We start from the raw sequence: 20,866 nt of genomic DNA, 5'->3' as shown, positions 1-20,866 counted from the left end.
CTGTGTGTGTTTTTGTGTGTGTGTGTGTGTGTGTGTGTGTGTGTGTGTGTGTGTGTGTGTGCGTGCATGCGTGTGTGTGTGCGTGTGTGTGTGTGTGTGTGTGTGTGTGTGTGTGTGCGTGCATGTGTGTGTGCGCGTGCGTGCGTGCGTGCGTGCGTGTGCGTACGTGCGTGTGTGTGTGTGTGTGTGTGTATGTGTGTGTGTGTGTGTATGGTCGCTTTGGGGGACAGGCTGATGACACAAGGCACCCAGACCTCTCCATCTTGCTCTTATATAACTGCCAGTGTGTAACCAGCATATCTGAAGGTACAGAACAGGACACACCTCAAGGGGGGACAAGGCATGTCATGTGCTGCAGAGTGATTATAAAACACACAGGGTGATATTAAAGGCCTATAGCGGGCCTCACAGAGCTTGATGCGCGAAGCCTATTTAACAGGGCCTAACGCTCTCCCGGCAAATTACCTCATATTTTAGCATTCCCCCTCCATCGGCTTTTCTATCTGAGCACCTGCGATCAATTAAGCTAACAAAAACAATGCTAAACGCAGCACTGAACCCCCAATCAGCAGACACTACGCCTTCTGGGCAAACACGGGGAAAAAGAGGCATGGGAGCATGACTCTCTTAATTTACTCTTCTCATTGATATGCACACGACTGTAACATCATTGCTCTCAAATTTCTATAATAATAATTTCTCTGCTACTGTTTCAAGTGAGAAACAGGATGAATAGAATATCATGTAGATATCACTACACAACTTTATTTTATATATGAAGATGATCTAATTTTCTCGATCGTAAATTAAACAAATATTATTAACTAAACATAATTTAGTAACCAGAGAGACAAGTTACCTTGCTGTCAATCCGTTGTAAATAAAACGTCTTCATTTTGTAATTACGGTATTACTTTGCCCAATCAATAAATGTTGAATGCAGGGTTAATGTTGAGATAAAATAGAGACTGTGGTTTTATCACATATTTAATCCACTCATAAATGTGCAAAGGAGCCCACTGAGCAACATGACACTGTGTGATTAAAGATAAGACTATTATCTTCTTAAACCAGTATTTGCCACCACACAGCTTCTCGCCTGATCTCAGGTGAAGGCCAGCAGTAATCTTTCCTCAACAGGAGATTTTCAAAAAGGGATTTGGAGATGAAAACAATCTCAAAGACGTGCAGGTATAACTAATGTCAACAGAGCGATTGGCAGTCTCACTATTCTTTCCAATTTGGTAGATTGAAAGTAGTGGAGAGCAGACTCATTTCTGGAGCTGTGTTAAGTAGCAGGTCACCTATTGAAAGGCTCAGGGACACCAGATGCTGTACTGAAAGCAAATTCCACCAACCTTGGTTGTGTGGTCCTTAAGAAATGATTTGAGATCATACAGTTACAAAATACTGTTTCCTTTGTATCTCAAGCCTTAAGTGGTAGATTTGTGGGGCCCAATATAAAAGACCCTTGAATACTGGAGCTCTTTCCCCAAGCTGATGTGTGTATCAGCCATGAGGCTACTAACGACATACACATTTAACAAGCACAATAGCTAAGGACAATGTTGTACAACTGTGATTGGTTGAAATAAATGGTACAGAGGTTCATAATTATCAGTCAATGCATTCATATTTTCATCCCCACACCACCTATGCCAGCAATGTACATTTAAAACACATGATTGTGGCCGATGAAAATGATGAATTATAATTATTTATAATTTGCATGGACTCAAGTGCCTGAAGTCAATTTTCTTGGCGTGAGTGTTTTTTTTTAAATGTTTCTAGCTCAGTCTTGTAATGAATTTGATTTAATAATGAATCTGTTGGTGTTTGTTAGATGCAGTAAACCAATTGAGGTGTTCCAAGGTCAGAATGTTCAAATTGACCTGCCAAGTGGACCTGCCATGGCCCATCTCTAGCCTTACTGACTAAATTATTGTTTGGCACTTATCTGCTTCAGAGGTACATTTGAGTGAAGGTTATAGTGACTCTCAGCTATTCTCTGGTTGATGGTTTGGATTCATTTAGAGTCAGACAGTGTTATTATCAGAATGATCCGTTTGATACAGAATCTTTAGGTCATGGATTTGAAGTAATCATGGGGCAACATGTCTGATGAATGCAAGTGATGTGAGATCAAAGACCCTATTGGCCTGCCTCAGTCCCTTATTACGACACAAATCATGTGATCATATGGGTTTACAGTAATTTGGCTAGGCCTTATGACTATCCTTATTTGAATTATTTGTCAATAACATTCCCAAGCCTGTGAGTGTGTCCTGGATATACTACTGGACCTCCTGCTCTCCCTCACGGTGGTGCCACAATGTCCATGAAACAACTTGAGTAAAGCAGCTAGCCTGTGTGAAGTGAGACCCACCAGGACAGCAAGGGCAAAACCACAGAGCTAAAGCTCCAGGAGGACAAGACAGCGGCACGCATCCAATCTCCTTCCAAGGGTGTCTTTGTACTTAAGTGCTCAGTGGTGCCGTGAGGCTCTGGGGGAGCTGCTCAGCTGGCTGGAATAGGATGGATTGGGAGGATGGGATAGATACACATTCTTCTATCCCCCTGGCAGAGGGGAAAGGACCCCAAGACTAGTCCGCTCTGTCTCCTTCTCAGACCTCCTGCAGACCTGGAGACTCCTGCAGACCTGGTGGTGTGTATGTGTGTATGTATGTGTGTGTGTATGTGTGTGTGTATGTGTGTGTGTATGTGCATGCGTGCGTGCGTGTGCGCGTGCGTGCGTGCGTGCGTGCGTGCGTGTCTGCCACTCGGGAGTTTTGAGTCACTAACAGGCTATTATTTTAGTTTTTGTGTTTTTTCAAGAGAGAGTTATTTCATTGTGCCTTGGCTTATAGACTGCGGGAATCCATATCATTATGCTACAGACCTAGTGATGTGTGTAGGCTTCAGGCCACAGGGAGCTTTTAAATTCATCAACTGAAGGCTCTGTGTTGAAGCAGATCTGTACAATATGATTAGCAGTGAAGTAAAACACAAATATGTTCACTAAGATTATTATGAGGCTTTTATGGGCCTTTATTGTGAATTGGGCTTCGTTTTAGTCATATTCCTCATGGATATGTGCTACTGAAACCCAATTTCTCCATGACAATGAAATTCACTTAAAGAAAATATTATAAATAAAGCATTTGGAAGAGAGTAAATAAAACATCTCTCTCTCTCTCTCTCCCGCCCCCCCCCCCCCCCCCCACCCCCACCCCCGTCTCTCTTGCATCCAAATCTGACACCCTTGGAGACAAAAGGAGTCGAGGAAAACAACCCTTCCCTCAAATCCACATGTGTGTAATTCAACTGGCTCACACACCCTCCCATGAATGTGAGCAAAAACACTTCTGATTGGCTATCTGCTCAGGAAAGGTCATGTTGATTGTCATCTAGTGCTGCAATCATTTGTTACATTGATTACGTGATACTTTTTTTCTGAATGTGAGTTTAATGTCAAGTTCTTCAAAATAGAAAGGCCCAGTGGGCCCGTATCTCAAGTGTTTTCGAAAAGACAAAGCCGTTTTTACATGTCATGCATGACTTCACATTTCAAGTCAAATTGCCTCTTGCGCTGATTACACTTGTCAATCCTGTGTTACAATATATGTGACTTTTCTAGTGATGGGCCCTGACCTGTTGTGTGAGAGCCAAAAATGGCATCCATTCATTGAACATCTGAGAACAGCGGAGGCTGTGAGGTGTGCAGCACCCAGGACCGTAACAGATGGCCTGGCCCGCCTTCCATGACCTGAATGTTAAAGGCAGTACCAGTGCCTGTGTGCAGTGATTGCCAATTCATATCTCTCACTATGGATTTGGAAAGTGCTCCATCACAAAGATTTAACTTATGAGAAGCTGTTCTTTGGCTGGGTAATGACCGTGGATTGGATCAACAAGCCTGTTTGAAACTGGAACAAGAGGCTTTCGAATATCTGGGCTATTTCTATTTATTTACTCATGCACTGAATAATTCGCCAAGTGAATATCCTACTTTATTTACTTCCTACAAAGGCAAAGGGTTTCATAACTATGTTTATAACTTTAAAGTATGTTTCAAGTTAGGACAACTTTGATTCCTACTGTACAACTGTACAACTAGAGCACAGTTCCCTTTCTACTCTTCTCCCACTAGTATAGTATGTGTTTAACGTGAACTACTGTAAACAGGGATATACTTCATGATATTGAGTGTCAAATGCAGTATATTTCAATTAAGTTGAGAGCAGTCAAGACTCTCTTCTTTGTCTTCCCTGAAAAGACTCTGCTGTGTGTGTGTGTGTGTGTGTGTGTGTGTGTGTGTGTGTGTGTGTGTGTGTGTGTGTGTGTGTGTGTGTATGTGTGTGTGTGTGTGTGTGTGTGTGTGTGTGTGTGTGTGTGTATGCACGTGCGTGCGTGCATGTGTGTGTGTGTGTGTGTGTGTATGTGTGTGTGTGTGTGTATGTGCGTGTGTGTGTGCGTGCATGTGTGTGTGTGTGTGTGTGTGTATTGTTTAGATCCTGCTGCATCTGAGCATGATGTCTTGGGACTTAATTACCTCTCACACAAACCCGTTATCCACAGTAATAGGCTCCTAATTGGGGGAGTCAAAACACTGGTGACTCTACCACGGGCATGAGGACCTCAGCTGGTTGCCAAGGGCGATGTCACCAGGACAGTATGGAGGATGATTTATGTTTTTCCCTTTTTCCCTTTTTCTTCTTTTTTTCTCCCTTCCACACAATCAGGCTTCTGACAACCCCACTGAGGGTGTATAGGGTCAGTTTGTGTTTGTTTTCTCTCCTCTGACTGTTTACTTTGAGGATGAACTGGGAACACCTAAGAATGGCTCAGGAAAAAAAAGTCTGGCTCTTTTTTAGGGGGATGACAGGACCTGTTCCCCAGGCACTTCTCCCCCAAGCTTCTATTTTGGCTCACAGAAGCTCTGGGTTTTGAGGATGAGAAGGGGCTGTTGAGAGCAGAGTCTTCCCCAGGGATGTGAGGGGTTTACTTCAATTTGTAGAGATTTTCAACCATGAAATGTTTCAACTCACTGTTGAAATTATTGGGCTTATATAATAAAATATAAATCTGTTTCTAATCACATTCTTTGCTCTTCACTTTGATAAAAAAAACATCGGTCCTGGAATGGACATGCCTGTATAAGTGATCAAAAGAAGAAGATTAAAGTGTGAGGGCACCACCTACTGGAAGGAAAACACACTGCACTCATCAGATAGATGTAAGCAGTGTAGGTATTGTAGATACACTCCGAAAATAACTAAGTATCTGAAAATGTCTGATGAATTTAATCATTCATAGGTTGTCAATTGAATATCTATTTCTATTTCACTGATTGATGTGTCACCCGGCTTGTTCAGGGCTCTCAGAGTTGGCTGTCTTTGTCTTCATCTGCTGGCCACACACCACCATTGCGTCCACTGTTGCTGAATTCCAAACCAAATCCTCAGCTCCTACCCCCTAGGTAGATCGGAAAATAATGAATGGAAATAAGCAATATGGTTATGAAGGACTCGGACGGTGGGTCTTCAGAGTACAAGATGATATTTTATTGACAAGACAGGTGCCAACAAAACAGGCACAAAAGCAGCAGACAAGACAGGTGCCTGGGAGAAAGTTCTGGATCAGCCATTTCTCAAAGTATAATTCTCCTGTGCATTCACAGTTATACCTGGTTCTACGTCAGATTTAGCGATGCACTGATTGGTCTTTTCTTATGGGAGGAATCAAAATCAGCCTATCATATCGGATCACAGTTAAAGGGTTTGGGTTTCAAATCAGATGTGATACCTTGACCAAATAATGAGCTACTTCTTCTCCCCATCTTCTCCCCTATCTTCCCCTGCGGACCACAAACTCTCCGGGTCCCACAAGGTAACATTAAAGAGTAAAACTCTTCTCTAATTCATGCTGGACACCTGCATATGACTTCACACTCACAGACAAAGAGGCTGTGTTCTGTTATCAAAAGCTAACTACATTGTTGAAGCAAAATATGTCAAACAGAGCAATATTACACCAAAGTCAGAATCACTAAAACCCCACTTCTATATTCTATGCCTTTATTTACTTTCAATGGTTGCAGGGGTTATAACTCTTCAGTTATAACCTCATTGTGCCGTCTAATTGGCTGGGTGGAAATGTTGCTATGTGGCTTCAAATGAACAAGAAAATGCACATCATTGCTCCGATGATAATTATTTATTGGACCAGCGTTCCAGCAGCAAGCTGCCTTCTTCAGACCATGTGGCTTCAACCTATCCAATCTTCTCAGACCTACAGGAGTGGCTTAGGGGTAAGGTCGACACATTGATTTGGAATTCAGCCCGTGACACTGCTCTGTAGGTCAAAGGTGAAATAATGTAGGTTTACTAACCTGATCCCAATTCAATCTGACCTGAGAATTGGGTTTATTCTTGATTTCTCAATATTCCTTTGAGTAACTGTTAATCTAGTATAACCACTGAATGCAGCCAAGTGTGTAAGCGATGTGATGTTTCATATTTGACATGTAGCTTATTTGTTATTTGTCACAGTGGGGATCTTCCCTGAACAAACTCATTATCTCACCACTCAGCTGAATAAACATTCTTGTTGAAAATAAGGAAATATTCTCTCTCTCTCTCTTCTTTCTGTCTCTTTTTCTCTCTCTCTTTCTTTTCCATGTTCATCTAGGTCGAGTTTGCCCATATGATGGTACACAATGACTTAGGTTGCATGTCAGTTCAAGTTAATGTGTTTTGGTTCCCATACACTAGTCAAAACCATGTAACTGTGAGACTCTTATTTTGAAACACAGTATATCTACTGTGAGAATATATATTTTGGGGGATTCTGATTGGCTGAGTGTGGGGAAGCCTGGTCTGAGAGAGTGGGAGAGAAGGAGGACCACGATCTTGGTCTGCACTTTTTGATTATTTTTCCATGAAAGTTGGGGCACAGTCTTTATTAAACTATCTCTTTTCACTGGAGTGTCCGCGTCTATCTCTCTTCATATCGGCCTTACGTTACCATGGTAATTAATACAAGACATTGACGTTTCTCCAACCAATGTCAGCCCCCATGATGACACACACACTTGTAATGACAAAACATGTCAAATGGAAATACAAAAGCACTTCTTAACAGCCTTTGTTACCTGCTGTGTGAAGGAATGTTAACAAGCAGCCCAGCCACTGATGAAGTGACTTGGACAACCTCTGTAAGCCAAGCGCAAACAAGGAAAGGAGAGAAAGGCCATTGACAGTTTGCTGTTGAGCTTCTCATGTGTGAACTCAGAGAGAGAGAGAGAGAGAGAGAGAGAAAGAGAGAGAGAGAGAGAGAGAGAGAGAGAGAGAGAGAGACAGATCTCACACTGATGTGTCTTTGCTCCTGAGAGGAATGCCTCAAACACAGATAAGTCTACAGTACAAGACCTCCCTGTTCTTCAAGTGCGTGGAAACCTTCAAAGCACGAGGCACTGAAACCAAACCTGTATCACTAAAGAAGGTACCCTATCCTAGGTATCTTACCCTATTCCAGGTTTCAAATCTTATTCCAGATTTCAAATCTTATGTGTTATATATTTTGCTTTGAAAAATGTAGTATCAGTTTCATGCCTTTTATTTTGCTGATGTCTTGTAGGTGACAAAGAGCTAGTATCAATCAGGCCATGTGGTCCTAATGGAGGTGATTGTTGTTGTTGCAGCACTCCTGTCATCAGTACAGCTGCCTCTACAAGACAAGGGGGCTCTCTTCCCATGCTAGATTCCTGTGTCAAGCTGTGCTCACAGTCACATTCACCCAGTCAGTCAGTCAGTCAGCCAGACACACAAACACACACACACACACGCACACACGCACGCACACACATACACACACACAGAAAGAGAGAAAGAGAGAGAGAGAGAGAGTGTGTGTGTGAGAGAGAGAGTGGGGCCCCTAAACTGCCTTAATTACTTGTTTTGTTGAAGCTAGAAAAGACTGCTGCCCTTGTTCCCTCGTTATTCAGGATGGTTGCGCAAGTTGGAGCAAGTTAGTTGCAACAGCAGTTGGGGTTTTACAGCGGTCTTTATTAGATATAAGAAATGTCTGCAATTTAGAACATGTCCAAGAGAGGTGTCTTCTGAGTGCACATTCAAAGCAGCAGAGGCATGGATGAAACCAAGACAAAGGGAAAGGGGGATGAGGTAAAGGAGAAGAAGGACGAGGACGTGGTGCACCTGAGGAGAACAATAGGCTTGCTACCTGCCACCTCCTTCATCATCGGCACGGTGATTGGCAGTGGCATATTCATCGCCCCCAAAGGGGTCCTCATGAACACTGGGAGTGTGGGACTATCGCTGGTGGTGTGGGCACTATCTGGGGTTCTCTCTGCCTTTGGTAAGAATCGACTTAGTTTTCATTGAATATTGAAAGAGCTGGCTATTACATAGAAGATGTATATGAGAGTTTCACAGAGAGCAGACACAGAATGCATACACCTACTTTAGCCTATGTCAACAGGAGGGGAGGCTGGTGGAAGTAGAAATCGCAGGACGGGTTCATTGAAATGCATGGAATGGAATGGGGAATGGTACCATTCTTTCTTTGATACCATTCCTGATTCCATCCCATGCATTACAATGAGCCTGTCCTCCGATTTCTACTTCCACCAGCCTCCCCCGGTCAACAGACATGTAGTATGTAACGGTACTCTATTATGTTCAGCCTACATTTCCATGGTAACCATGCGGCATGTGTTCACTTTGCTGAGTCATGTGAGCAGGGGTTCACAATCCTCTCATACATGTAACCAACTTTTGCAGGTCAATAATTAATTTAATGACTCTGATTTAGTTTACACAGTGACCAATTAAAGAGATCAAATTAGCAGTATAGGCAGGGACAGTGAGGGGTGGTTGCGTCATCCTGCTTAAGCTCCATAAAAGCATACAGTATGTGTATTATGAATAATATAATACCATACACTGAAAGACAGGATGAATTGTCTGAATATTTATACAAATGTATAGTAATATTAAGTAATTAATGAATGAAGTGAAATACCGTATAATATATGAATGTGACCGTCCTATCTATCCCTGTCCTGTGTGAGGGGCCCTGTGCTATGCTGAGTTGGGCACCAGTTTTACTAAGTCAGGGGGACACTATACCTACCTACTGGAGACCCTCGGACCCCTGCCTGCCTTCCTACGACTCTGGGCTGAGTTTATCTTTATCAGGTCAGTTGATGGTAGTTGTGTATCTTGTTATGGTATGTATTCTCTCTCTCTCTATATATATATATATTAATATTATCTATTTTGATTCAGAGATATATTTAGGGATATACACAATGTCATACAATATGTCTGCTGTTTTTATGACGTGTGCACCATGTGGATGCTACAGGCCAGCAGTGGCGTCCTATGTGTCCCTGGCGTTTGGACAATACGTGGTGGAGCCCTTCTTCACCCCCTGCATGGCCCCCCCCGTGTTGATTAAACTGGTTAGCATCCTTGGAGTGAGTGAGTGACACATCTCTCCTTCCTTTTTCTACCTGGATTCCATGAGTGCCGTCTATGACTTGTAAGGTTGTGAATTGTACGGTTTCTATGAAATGCAATTTTGGACGAGGCTTTACTGTACGTCAATCTCTTCTTTTAGCGTTTGTGGTGGCAGTGAACAGCTGGAGTGTGAGCCTGGCCACTCGCACCCAAGTCACTTTGACGGTGGTCAAGATGTTTGCCCTGGTCCTGATCATCGTCCCTGGTGTCATTGCATTAGCCAGAGGTGGGGCGAATGTGTTTGAGTTCGTATGTAGCAGGGGAGGCTGGTGGAGGTAGAATTCGGAGGGCGGGCTCATTATAATGCATGGAATGGAATGAGGAATGGTATCAATAGTGTTTGATACCATTCTCCACTGGTATGCAGTTACAATACCTTTATCAATACCTTTATCAATACCTTTATCATCGCAAACATTGTTTTGCTGAGTGCATGAATACAAACATAGATGCCTGAGGCACAATAAGAAAGAAGTGTCTCATTTTGATATGCCTGTCACTGGGATTGATTGCGTAATATGGCCTCTTTTAAGGATACACAGTGTTTGAGGGCAAGATCTGTGTCCTCTTCCCCTCCTCAGGACAGACAGAAAACTTCCAGAATTCCTTTGAAGCTGAGACATTAAGCCTGCATAAGCTGCCGCTGGCCTTCTTTTCTGGTCTATATGCCTATGGTGGATGGTATGCACGTGAATAGTACATACAATGTATCTGCGTCGCTGTCCGTTGAAATCTGTATGCGTACAAGTTGTTCTCTTTCTCTCTCTCTCGCAGGTTTTATCTTAATTATGTCACAGAGGAGGTTATCAATCCAAATAGGTACTTCATATACTTTCATATCTAACATACGACCAGATGTCACATCAATCTGTGGTTGGACATTATTCAGAAGAAAGAAGCGCTTTTAAGCCTCTATTCATTTGCTCTATTTTTCCAGAAACATCCCATTGGCTATCATCTGCTCCATGGTGACCGTAACAGTGTGTTACGTGCTCGTTAACGTGGCGTACTACACAATGATGACGGGCGAGGAGCTTCTGGTGTCTGATGCTGTAGCTGTGGTCAGTGACACCACAGCGTTTCATGGTCAAAGCCAAGAAAATCGAATACAGTAGCAGTTGTGTGCGTGGAGTAAGAACATAGGCTAATGTCATGTACCTCAAACTCATCTGTTTCTGCAGACGTTTGCCAACCGTGCCCTGCCAGGTTTTGCCTCTGTGATTCCTGTGCTGGTAGCTGCATCCTGTCTCGGGGCTCTAAATGGAGGCTTTTTCGGAGTACCCAGGTCATTTTTCATTTCCTCTCACTAAGCTTCAGAGCCAGAAAACACTTTGTCATACAACTGAGTCTATTTCTGATCTGTCTGTCTGTCTGTCTGTCTGTCTGTCTGTCTGTCTGTCTGTCTGTCTGTCTGTCTGTCTGTCTGTCTGTCTGTCTGTCTGTCTCTGTCTGTCTGTGTGTCTCTGTCTGTGTGTGTGTGTGTGTGTGTGTGTGTGTGTGTGTGTGTGTGTGTGTGTGTGGTACAGGATGCTGTTTGTAGGGGCCAGAGAGGGCCACTGGCCAGCACTGTTCTCAATGATCCACGTCCGGAGACAGACACCACTGCCTGCTGTGCTGCTGCTGGTACGTTCAGTACTTCCCCCATACACTGTCTACCTCATCAAAGACCTGTTGCATACAGTGCATCTGTATTGTTGGAATGCCACATCATGGAGATGTGAGTGAATGTATGCATTGATAATAGTCAGGATGGTTGTGTTTGCCCATCTCCCTGCAGTACCCATTGGTGGTAGTGATGGTGGCCAGAGGAGAGATCTTCCAGCTCATTAACTTTGCATCCTTCTCGCGATGGTTCTTTATCGCCTTGGCAACCATGGGGATGCTCATTCATCGCTACCGCTTCCCCCTCCACCCCAGACCCTTCAAGGTTGCTATGACTACGACTAATGTCACTGCCAATAGTTGGTCCATGTTCTAGTGAAAATTTTTCCTTTCATTGTCCATAGTGAAGCAAAAATTATTCAGACTCTTCTCATGCAGAGGTTAGTGTTGTATTCATAAATGACCAGCCAATCATATCTATCCTTTCTCACAAGGTGCCAGCGGTCATTGCAGTGACCTTCACAGTAGTGTGCTTCTGCATCGTGGGGCTGTCTCTGTACTCAGACCCCTGGAACACAGGGGGCAGCTGTGCTCTCACCCTGTCTGGGGTCCCTGTCTACTACCTGACTGTGAAGCGCTCACGCCTGCCCGCCCGATGGAGACGCACCTTCAGTGAGTCCATGTGACAGCCTTATCATACCACCGAAGTGTTCACTTCACATCTGTGACTGATACTATTGCGTTGCTAACTTGCCGTCAAGATGAATTGACCTCTGTGAGGTTGTGTGTGTTGTAATTGTGGCTGTCATGAGCCAATACTCAACGTTGTCACGACACACCAAACCTGAATTCAAAATCAACCCTGACCCTGTAGGCTCTTGTGGAGATCTGAGAGAAACAAATGGAAGCAGCGTGGCAAGAACTCCACCACCCCTATCAGAGATAATGGTGGAGATACTGCCATATGATTTACACCTATCCAATCCTCTCAGATCTTTTTAAAGACTGGCCTGTTTTTAATGTGTTGTGTTTCACTGTGTTTTCTTACTTATATTTTTGTTTTTATTTGCATATGTTTTATCTGCACATTTTTAAAGCACTTTGTAACACTGTTTTGAAAGGTGCTAAATAAATACATGCATAATTTGTATCTTTGCCTAAGTGCCTAGGGAGATTTTGGATTCAGCTATAGTATTCTGTATAATGTAGTGACACTGTTGAGTAGTGGCTAGGATTAGGTTGTGGTGAGTCTCCTACAGTGCTCTCTCTCTCTCTCTCCCTCTCTAGACTACTGCAGTGATAAGCTCCAGATCCTGCTTGAGGTGGCTCAGCAGGAGGTCCGGACATACTGAAGACCCTGTAGATACATCTAGCTGGCCTAATACCCTACGCATATATAACATGTCATTTTGATGAATTGTTTTTGATTTAAATAATCAATGAACTCTTCTTTATTCAATGGAAAATAAAAATGAGTGATGTTAGATGTATTCTGTTAGGTGTTCATATCTTTTTTTTTTTACATAAATAAAACAAGAGAAACTGATTTATTATCCCTTTATTCAAATGACAGATACAAAAGACTTACAAAACTGATGTGCTTTGCTAAAACATCCCAAATAGGCATTGTACTAACACCAACTATTCCCATCTCTGCAGTATAGTGCCATCTGGTCTTTTGATAAATTCTGACCAGAATGTAAGATCTATTGCAAGTATGTGGTGTGTGTCAGTTAATAATTACAATGATTATGAGCAGACTAGGTGGGTAGTCAAAGTGAAGACCATTAAGAATATCGACACAAAACCCCAACAATGTATGTATGTATTGTAAGGAGCAACAACCCAACACCCCCAAAAAAGAAAAAGGCACTTTTCTTGAAAAGTTGTAGACCACAAAATAAATTCGAACCTTAACATCACGTCACTGATGTAATGACGTAAACAGTGGAGATATGTTCTCACATTGCGAACACCAGCAATCCCATGGCCATGGCATGATATTCAACACAACAGCAAACAGACAACATGCTGCGTGCAACGGCAAGCTATCGGACAGAATTAAGAATTAAACAAAGCTACATATCACTTTGGGTTGGTCATGAACAAAACGAGTCCTCAGCTCCTTGCTCTCCCATATGAAGGTACTGCAATCGTTAACTGTTCTGGTCAAGATGGGTATTCCTCTAATCTAGACAAAAACGTTCAATGACAGATCAAATATACATTTTTATTCAAATAGATTACTTTCTACACAGCACAAGACATCAGAAGAAAACGCATCACCCGTACATCATGCGTTTACATACATAGCTGATCACTCTACTGCTAAAATGCATTGATGATAAGTTCACAACATTTGTGACGTTGATGTGAAGTGTCGTATCTCTAGTCGTCTCTTGAAAAAAGTGCATTGGAAGGTGTTGATGCTTTTTTTAATTTTTTTTTTTTATGTACTAATATGACTGCAAACACTGAGCCTCATTGGCACGTAGACAAAGTCTTTTTTGTTGGTCATTTGACTGCATCCTCTCCACTTGTTGGTGGTCTATAGGTCTACAAGGTGATCAAATAGCAACTCCTGTATTCAGCAGAGGCAGAAGGTCTTAAATTCTAGCATGGTAGTGTTGCTGGTTCATCAGTTAATGTAGCCATTTACATACAGCTAAATATATTACAAATGTGCAAATCAAACATACATATTCTATGTACACAAACACTTAGACAATACGTAGCTATTTTCTAGCAGTTCCTTCAAAACTATGGTGGGAGGCAGTGAATTATAATCAAAATATGGTAGCTTGTGGAAAGAAACTACCTACACAACACAGCGTGAGAAAAAAGCGGCAGTGACGGAGTTAGTGAGACAAAGACAAACTGAAAATGAAAGTCATAATAAAATCCCACATGTAGATTGGAAGACGATATGTGAGCAGCTTGGTATTGAGACTCATTTTTTTCCTAGGCGAAGAACTTGGACAGGAGGGTAGCTCAGAGCAGGAGCAGGCTACTTAAGTTCAGGAATGAATTGGGACCAACTGATGTTGCCCATGCCCAGTTCATCATCCTCTAGGCCAGAGAAGCTGATATCCACTAGGATCTTGCTCAGGCTGTCGTTCATGGTGTCCAGGACCAAGCCCTCTGTGAGGGAGCGGTTGGCTAAGGAGGGGCCCCCAACCTGGAGCTCCCTGGAACAGCCCTGCAGACGTTCCACCCCTGGGGAGTAGGTGGCGCCGGTGGAGCGCCCGGAGGTGAGCAGCTCTCTGGGGGAGTTGAAGAGGGGCAGGTCTTTGAAGGGTGTGCTGCTGAAGCTGAAGGGGGTGTAGTCGTGGCGCTGCGGGGTGAAGCTGGGCCCTGGAGTGCGGATGGGGCTGAAATCCAGCACGCCGCGGCTCTCCTTGCCCAGCGGGGTCACCCTCCAGGGCTCTGGCAACAATGTGGGGGGCTTGCTGGGGGTGGAAGAGGCCGGATGGCTGCTTTTGATGGGGGTCTTGAAGGAATACTCCCTACTGGTGCTGTCGGGGTCAGGTCGGGGATCCAGCTCAGTGTCACGTGTGTCCTGGAAGGCGGACCCATCGGAAGCCAAGCCTGAGTCAAAGAAGGTGCTATCGGGGAAGAGGAGCACAGGCTCCTCATTGGTGGGCAGGACCAGGCGCTGCTTGCGGCGTGAGCTGCTGACTTCTCTCTTGGCGTTGGGCGGGACGGCCCCAGGGGTCTGCATACTCAGGGGAACACACACCTGCTCCTCCTTCACCTGCTCCTTGGGAAGAGCACACACCATCACAGTGGGGATGTCCGTTTGTGTTACCTGCCAAACACATAACACAACAAATGATCATCATATGGAGTAAAGAATTCATTCAGCGATTTTTCAAAACAAATGATTTCTCAAAACAAATGAGCGTGATTAAGACTTTACCTTGGGAGCTATGCGGACCCTCTTACTCCCACCCAAAGAGCAACATTTCAGCTGGGGGGCCGATACAGGGAGCTGTGTAGCGGAGGGCAGGTAGAGGGAGGGGTTGATGGGGAGCTGGATGGGGACCAGGTATGAGTCTGTTCGAGGAAGAAGGGGCTTCATCTTCCTCTCTGAACATGGGGAATAGGGAGGAAAAACTTCATGAGGCAATATTTACACATCATTTCCAGCTCTTGAAGGTTTCACAATCTTCCAGCTGCTTGTGCTCCCCCCATGGTCCCAAGTCTTTCTCTCACACTCACCAGGGGCACTTGCAGCTGTTGTTCTCTTGAGTTCAGGAACCATTCTCTTCTGTTGCTGTAGAGACAATTGAAATGTTCATAATCATACGACACATTGATCCTCAATGGCACCTTTCCTCCTCTCAAAGACAACACATGAAGACAGAATAGACAGAATGAGCTAGACTTGGGTAAAGAGTATAGCTGACTGACTAGTTTCTATGAAGTAATAATGTAATGTGATGTCTGCATCTCTCTGCACAACACATCATCTGCTCCTGCAATAAAATGTCCACTCAAGCTAATCAAGACCAGATGGAAAAGCATGTCCTCTCTGCCTGCCCTGTCCTGTCCTCCCTGGCTGACTGCTTCAGAGGAAAAGAAAGGTAAAAACAATCTTACGTGTTGGTCAGACACCTGCATGGTATGAGGGAAGGGTGAGGAAGCTGGGTCGATACCAGGCTGGTGGGGAGGGAACCCAGAAAGATGTGACAGTGGCAAAGACACATTATTATCAAGAAAGCAAACCATAGAGTTCAGAGAAGTCAGACATTGATATGCACAGATGTATCCAACTGTGGTCTGTTGAGGAGTTTGTAGAGTTGTGATAGTTCGTGGCAAAACTTGACACAAGAATAAACAGGTTCTTTCAACATGCTCACCTTGTAAACCTGGTCCAGTGTAAGGCATCGATTGGCCTCTGGGCGGATGGTCCAGTAGGATATCTTACCATCTTGGGTCGTCTCACGGGTGAACATGTCATGCAGGGAGAGGTTGTGGCGAATAGAATTCTGGCGGGTGACATAGAGGAATCAAAATAAGATCATTGTCTCATGGCAATGCAAGTTTCCTTTTTCGATATGCTAATTGAGAAAGTTCAGGCTAAATATCTGCTTCTGTTCCAATGATTGACCGCAACATTGTCTGTATAGTACACCTGACTAAATAGTTTAAGTAAATGGGTTACCTTCCAGCCTGGCTTGGCCACATTTCTGAAATATGGGAAGTGGTCCTCAATCCAGGTGTAAATCTCTTTCAATGTCATCCTCCTGTTCCTCTTACTGTTGATGGCAAACTGGATCATTGCCATGTACGAGTATGGTGGCCTTTCTGAGAAGGGGTCTTTGACAACACTGTCTGTTTCTATTTGTTTACTTTGTGGCTGTGAAAGGAAAAAAAGGAGGTTGGCTTGTTTAGATACTTCATTTGGGCCATACAAACTTCATAAATTGTTTCATGTAGCATAATATTTCTAATACTTTTCACGTACATCCTAAGATGGATATTGGTACACTCAGTAGACTTTGATGTTTTTTTTTTTTTCTGCTTTGCTCGCCTCAAATCTGTTTAATTTTACATTACATTAATCTGTTTACATTACATTTATGGCATTTGGCAGACGCCTTTATCCAAAACGACTTACAACAATGAATCAAGCGTGTATGGTCTTAGTATACAAACAAAGCTCCAGGACTTGGACTTGTGTAGGCTTACAGCACAACTATCACACCTAAGTGCAAAACTGGTGTGACAAACACACTGGATAAACAAATATGTCAGGAAAACACAGGAACTTATTTGACTACTACATGAACAACATTGTATCAGTAAACCCTCCTTGAGGTTCAGTGTTTATGTACGCCTAGTGACAATCCCACTCCAGTGACAAGAGACACAACACAAACCTGGAGTATCTGTGGGCATGCATCATGATTCTCCTTGTCAGAAACCTTCTTGGCAGCATCTGGCCCTAGGCCATCTGTGCTCATCCTCCCAAGCCATTGGATGTTAGTCAGGCTGTCATCTAGTGGACAGCAATCCAGGTCCTTATTCACTGAAAAACAATTATTGGGCGGGATACGGTTACCCGTTACTTGTGAATGGCTCTTTCATCAATGGATGTTTTTCATGACGTGGTGGTTCTTTGAGCAAAATATTAAATTAAATGAACATGAAATATATTTACTTACATGGTTTAATTGTAGTCAAAGACTTAGGATCTAGAAGGTAGTCCATTGTGGATGTGTTCTCTGGCCGTGTGATAAGAGCCATGCTACTCCTACCAGAGTTGCTACCTTCCTCAAAGTTCGGTTGACAGAACGACTCCGGACCATCTTCTAGATTGCCACTACCACTCAGAAGGATAAACTTGTTGGGCCCGTGAGGACCACACTCTTTCCCCTTAGCAGTGAGTGCTCCAATAACACTCTGGAGGTCTGCAGTTTTAGGGATGACTACCACTTGCGTGCCTGGCATAGTGGGGTGGTCCATGATGCGGATACCATCAGGAAAGCACTGGCCACTTGGTTTGGATGCTTCTTTGCGTTTTGGTCCATCTGGCTCATCCTGTGAGGGAGCTGGATCATTTCGCTGGAAAGGCAGCTTCCTCCTCTTGAGGATCAGTGGTCTCCTTGGGCTCTCTCTCATTCTGGTCAGATCACAGAGGCTGGCCCTTTATGCTCACTTGCTGTCTAAATAAATGACAGAGACAATTACTAGATTAATTGCAATCATATATGAACGCTGAGCAGTTGATATTAGTTCGGTTTATGCGGAATAACTCATCTTTCTACCTGAAAGAGATGAGTTGTAAACTGGAGGGTCGATGTAACAGCAGTTGATTCAAAAACGTTCCAATGTTCCTTGATGAACAAACTTGAACAAGCAAGCTAGCTAGTTAGCTAGCGTAACCAGACAAGGCGAATTACATTCACATCAGACGTGTGTAACACCATCAACTCATGATTAGCCTAACATCGCAACTTTTAGTCACTCAAAAAAACATAAATTACAACTAACTTAACAAGCCCAAATATAAGTAGGCTCACTAGCTGGCTAACTAGCCAGCTAGCTAGAAATATCCGTCTTTCAAATATCAGCTGAGTTCTGACGCTCCGTCTTCTAGAACACAATGTCGTTAATTCTTCTGTGATGATGCTGGCTCATTGCTAAAATCATGGGAAGCTTAGATAGCTAGGATGGTAAACTTGCTGGATGGAAATGCGAACTAGATAATGCGAGACTGAGAGGGAGAATAACACTAAGGATAGCTGACTATAACATTAGTTAGCCATGTATTTAGCTAGCTATAGCCATGTATAGCTTTGTTAACCAGCTAACGTTAGCTACTCTTCCTACCATTGACATCTAGCTCTCTGGTAGTATCACCCATAGACCTGCGATTCATATCAGTCCTACATCATTACTCATAGCTTAGCTTAAATTAGCTTGCTATATTTGTGTTTTAGTTAGTTTGCTATGATGACAAAAACCGAAATGAGACAAACCTTCATATTACGATGACGCAATACGCTTTGGTCGTTGGGTACTTGCTCAATTGGTAACAATAATCCAAACTCTTGCAGGTTTACAAAACATTGTTTCTCTTCTTCCACTCAAAGTGAAAGGGATTTGAATTTTGGCGCAGTTGACGCAGTCCTTGACGTTCCGGTCATGTGATCTTTTCATAATCCAATGGATTTGTCCAGCGAAAATGGGTGCTCGACTGGAGACCAATCAGTGTCAATCTGAACGAAAACCGGGAAATATGGTCAGAAGTCAGGAAGACAAACAACAAGCAAAGAGAGTATTTACTTTAAAAACCTCTCTGCAGAAAGCATAGTTAGCAAGTCAATTGAGAATCCCCAACACTGACATTATTTACAATCTGACATGAAGTAGCCTAACATCCAGCAGGTATGTTGCACCTTACCTTACCGTTAATATCCCTCTCTAACCTTACTAAAAACCTGCCAGCCACTGTCTGAGTTCTGTTTATCTAGCTAGTCTAACCTTGATATCTCTTTACGTTTTCCATTGTACTCACACATTGTGTTTATAATAGCGTGTCTTGCGTGTTTGATGTTTCTGTTTGTAAATCTGTATGTTTACACTATTGAATTACAGCTCGTCAGCCATGATTTCTGATGCCCCGTAAAACACGAACAAAAGCGTTTCTGAACTCACAGAAACTCCCACTGTTGTTTGTGGAGCCACCACTTGATGGAGCTATACACCATGATGTGCCCCAAGTTCGACGGGCACTCAATCCTAAATCCTTTCTGGCAGAGGAGCAACGTCCGAACCATACAACCAGCACTTCCTGGGTAATCCTACGATATGATGACTATGTGTGAATTGTGATAGTCACTCAGTCACTTTACATGTTTAGTGTAATTGATTATGGCTTGGATTTCTAAGCTCTGCCCCTTTTCCATATGACCATCTTAAAGATATCTTGTCTTCCACCTTGTCCCTCACTTTCAGGTGAGTCCACAGTTTGATCCACTACAGCTCCCTGCACCCCAAGCACGCCGAAGGAGGAAGAAGTGCCTGTCAGCGTCCAGCATTCTTGACAGGAGTACTCAGTTGTCCAGAAAAACAAGTGTCTGCAAGTTCCCCTCCTTATCCTTTGCAAAGAAGACAACAGCAGCCCAATCTCACCAACCAAAGCGTGCATGTGGAAAGAAGGCTGCAAGATCGGCTGTTGTGGGCCAAGGGAATCAGCAGGGCCCATGTCAGGTCGAAAGAAACCAAACTAACCATCGTACACAAGAAACAGAGACACCAAAACGGCAACAGTCTCTCATAAATAGGACCGCTAAGGGCACAGGGTTGCCTGAGGTAACACCTTTCGGTGCATCAACCCCCAGTCGTTGTTTGGAGGCCCTTCGGACTCCCCATTTAGCCACACATGACAACATCCCAGGATGCTCTGCTTTGACCCCTGCCTCAACAAACAACCGCACCCCTGGCATGAGCAATGTCTTCACGCCACCTGATGTAGAGACTCCTGAATTACACCAAGGGGGTAGTTCTTCCTCCACCTCTTGTCTTCGCCTCCTGTTGTCTCATTCACAGCCGTTAACCCCCCCACAATCTCAGAACCCTAACCTTCTGGTAGCAGATACCCCAGAGAGGGACTATGGAGTGAAGGTAACATGGAGGAGGAGGAGAGGACTGATGAGGCTGCTGAAGGATCGAGGTCATCTTTGAGATGTATTAAATCAGCATCTAATATTGGATTAAGAACATACATCTTGATAATAGATTATAATGATATGTTGAAATATCACTCTGGTTTGCTCATGTTCTGCTATTAACATTGATATGATATGATATGATATAGAATGGATTAGCTGTCCATGGAATGGAGTTGCAGAGTCCTGCAACACTTTAGGATGAGGATGGTGTCACGTCTAATATGCAGCCAAGCTTCAGTGACACTGCAAACCCACCCAGCAACCTTTAGATATGACAGCGTGCACACAGGCAGATAACATTTTGTCATGGTCTGTTCATTTATAAACATAATGTTTTGGTTTTGTACAGTGTGCAATGTGGGTCATAAGAGATTCCGCACAAATAATGAGTTTGATTTGTAAATGCATTTAGATCTGTGTGAGGATAATGATAATATCAACTGCAAGTTCTTATTTACATTTTAATACCGTACATCTGTGGAAGTACTTCAATAAAATGTACATTTTGAAAAAAATCAATCATAAAAAAGTCATTTTTAG

At 43.4% G+C, this 20,866-nt stretch overlaps 3 protein-coding genes across 3 annotated transcripts; 2 read left to right on the top strand and 1 right to left on the bottom strand.

Moving 5' to 3' along the window:
- Nucleotides 1–8,147: 8,147 nt before the first annotated feature.
- LOC310820295 (cystine/glutamate transporter) lies at nucleotides 8,148–12,534 on the top strand (the record flags this gene model as incomplete). The annotated part of the gene is made up of 12 exons (XM_083691876.1): nucleotides 8,148–8,376; nucleotides 9,092–9,218; nucleotides 9,388–9,503; nucleotides 9,643–9,768; nucleotides 10,124–10,223; nucleotides 10,317–10,361; nucleotides 10,480–10,603; nucleotides 10,724–10,827; nucleotides 11,069–11,165; nucleotides 11,320–11,469; nucleotides 11,639–11,816; nucleotides 12,432–12,534. 12 exons carry the CDS (start codon nucleotides 8,148–8,150, stop codon nucleotides 12,494–12,496), a joined length of 1,461 nt encoding a protein of 486 aa, XP_083548002.1. The 3' UTR covers nucleotides 12,497–12,534.
- A 187-nt stretch (nucleotides 12,535–12,721) lies between these two features.
- foxm1 (forkhead box M1) lies at nucleotides 12,722–18,722 on the bottom strand. Its single transcript, XM_083691758.1, has 9 exons — nucleotides 18,632–18,722; nucleotides 17,315–17,815; nucleotides 17,030–17,178; nucleotides 16,312–16,506; nucleotides 16,007–16,135; nucleotides 15,747–15,806; nucleotides 15,366–15,420; nucleotides 15,064–15,233; nucleotides 12,722–14,952 (listed from the first exon to the last, which is right to left on the bottom strand). The coding sequence occupies exons 2-9, from the start codon at nucleotides 17,769–17,771 to the stop codon at nucleotides 14,152–14,154; spliced, it is 2,016 nt and encodes a 671-aa protein (XP_083547884.1). The 5' UTR covers nucleotides 17,772–17,815; nucleotides 18,632–18,722; the 3' UTR covers nucleotides 12,722–14,151.
- A 188-nt stretch (nucleotides 18,723–18,910) lies between these two features.
- Nucleotides 18,911–20,790, top strand: rhno1 (RAD9-HUS1-RAD1 interacting nuclear orphan 1). The gene is made up of 3 exons (XM_083692191.1): nucleotides 18,911–19,040; nucleotides 19,251–19,450; nucleotides 19,611–20,790. The coding sequence occupies exons 2-3, from the start codon at nucleotides 19,271–19,273 to the stop codon at nucleotides 20,337–20,339; spliced, it is 909 nt and encodes a 302-aa protein (XP_083548317.1). The 5' UTR covers nucleotides 18,911–19,040; nucleotides 19,251–19,270; the 3' UTR covers nucleotides 20,340–20,790.
- The last annotated feature ends 76 nt before the right edge of the window (nucleotides 20,791–20,866 follow it).

This window comes from Argentina silus (genome assembly GCF_951799395.1).
Source record: "Argentina silus genome assembly, chromosome: 20".
NCBI classification, from domain to species: Eukaryota; Metazoa; Chordata; class Actinopteri; order Argentiniformes; family Argentinidae; genus Argentina; species Argentina silus.
This window is presented reverse-complemented; position numbering and strand designations above follow the sequence as displayed.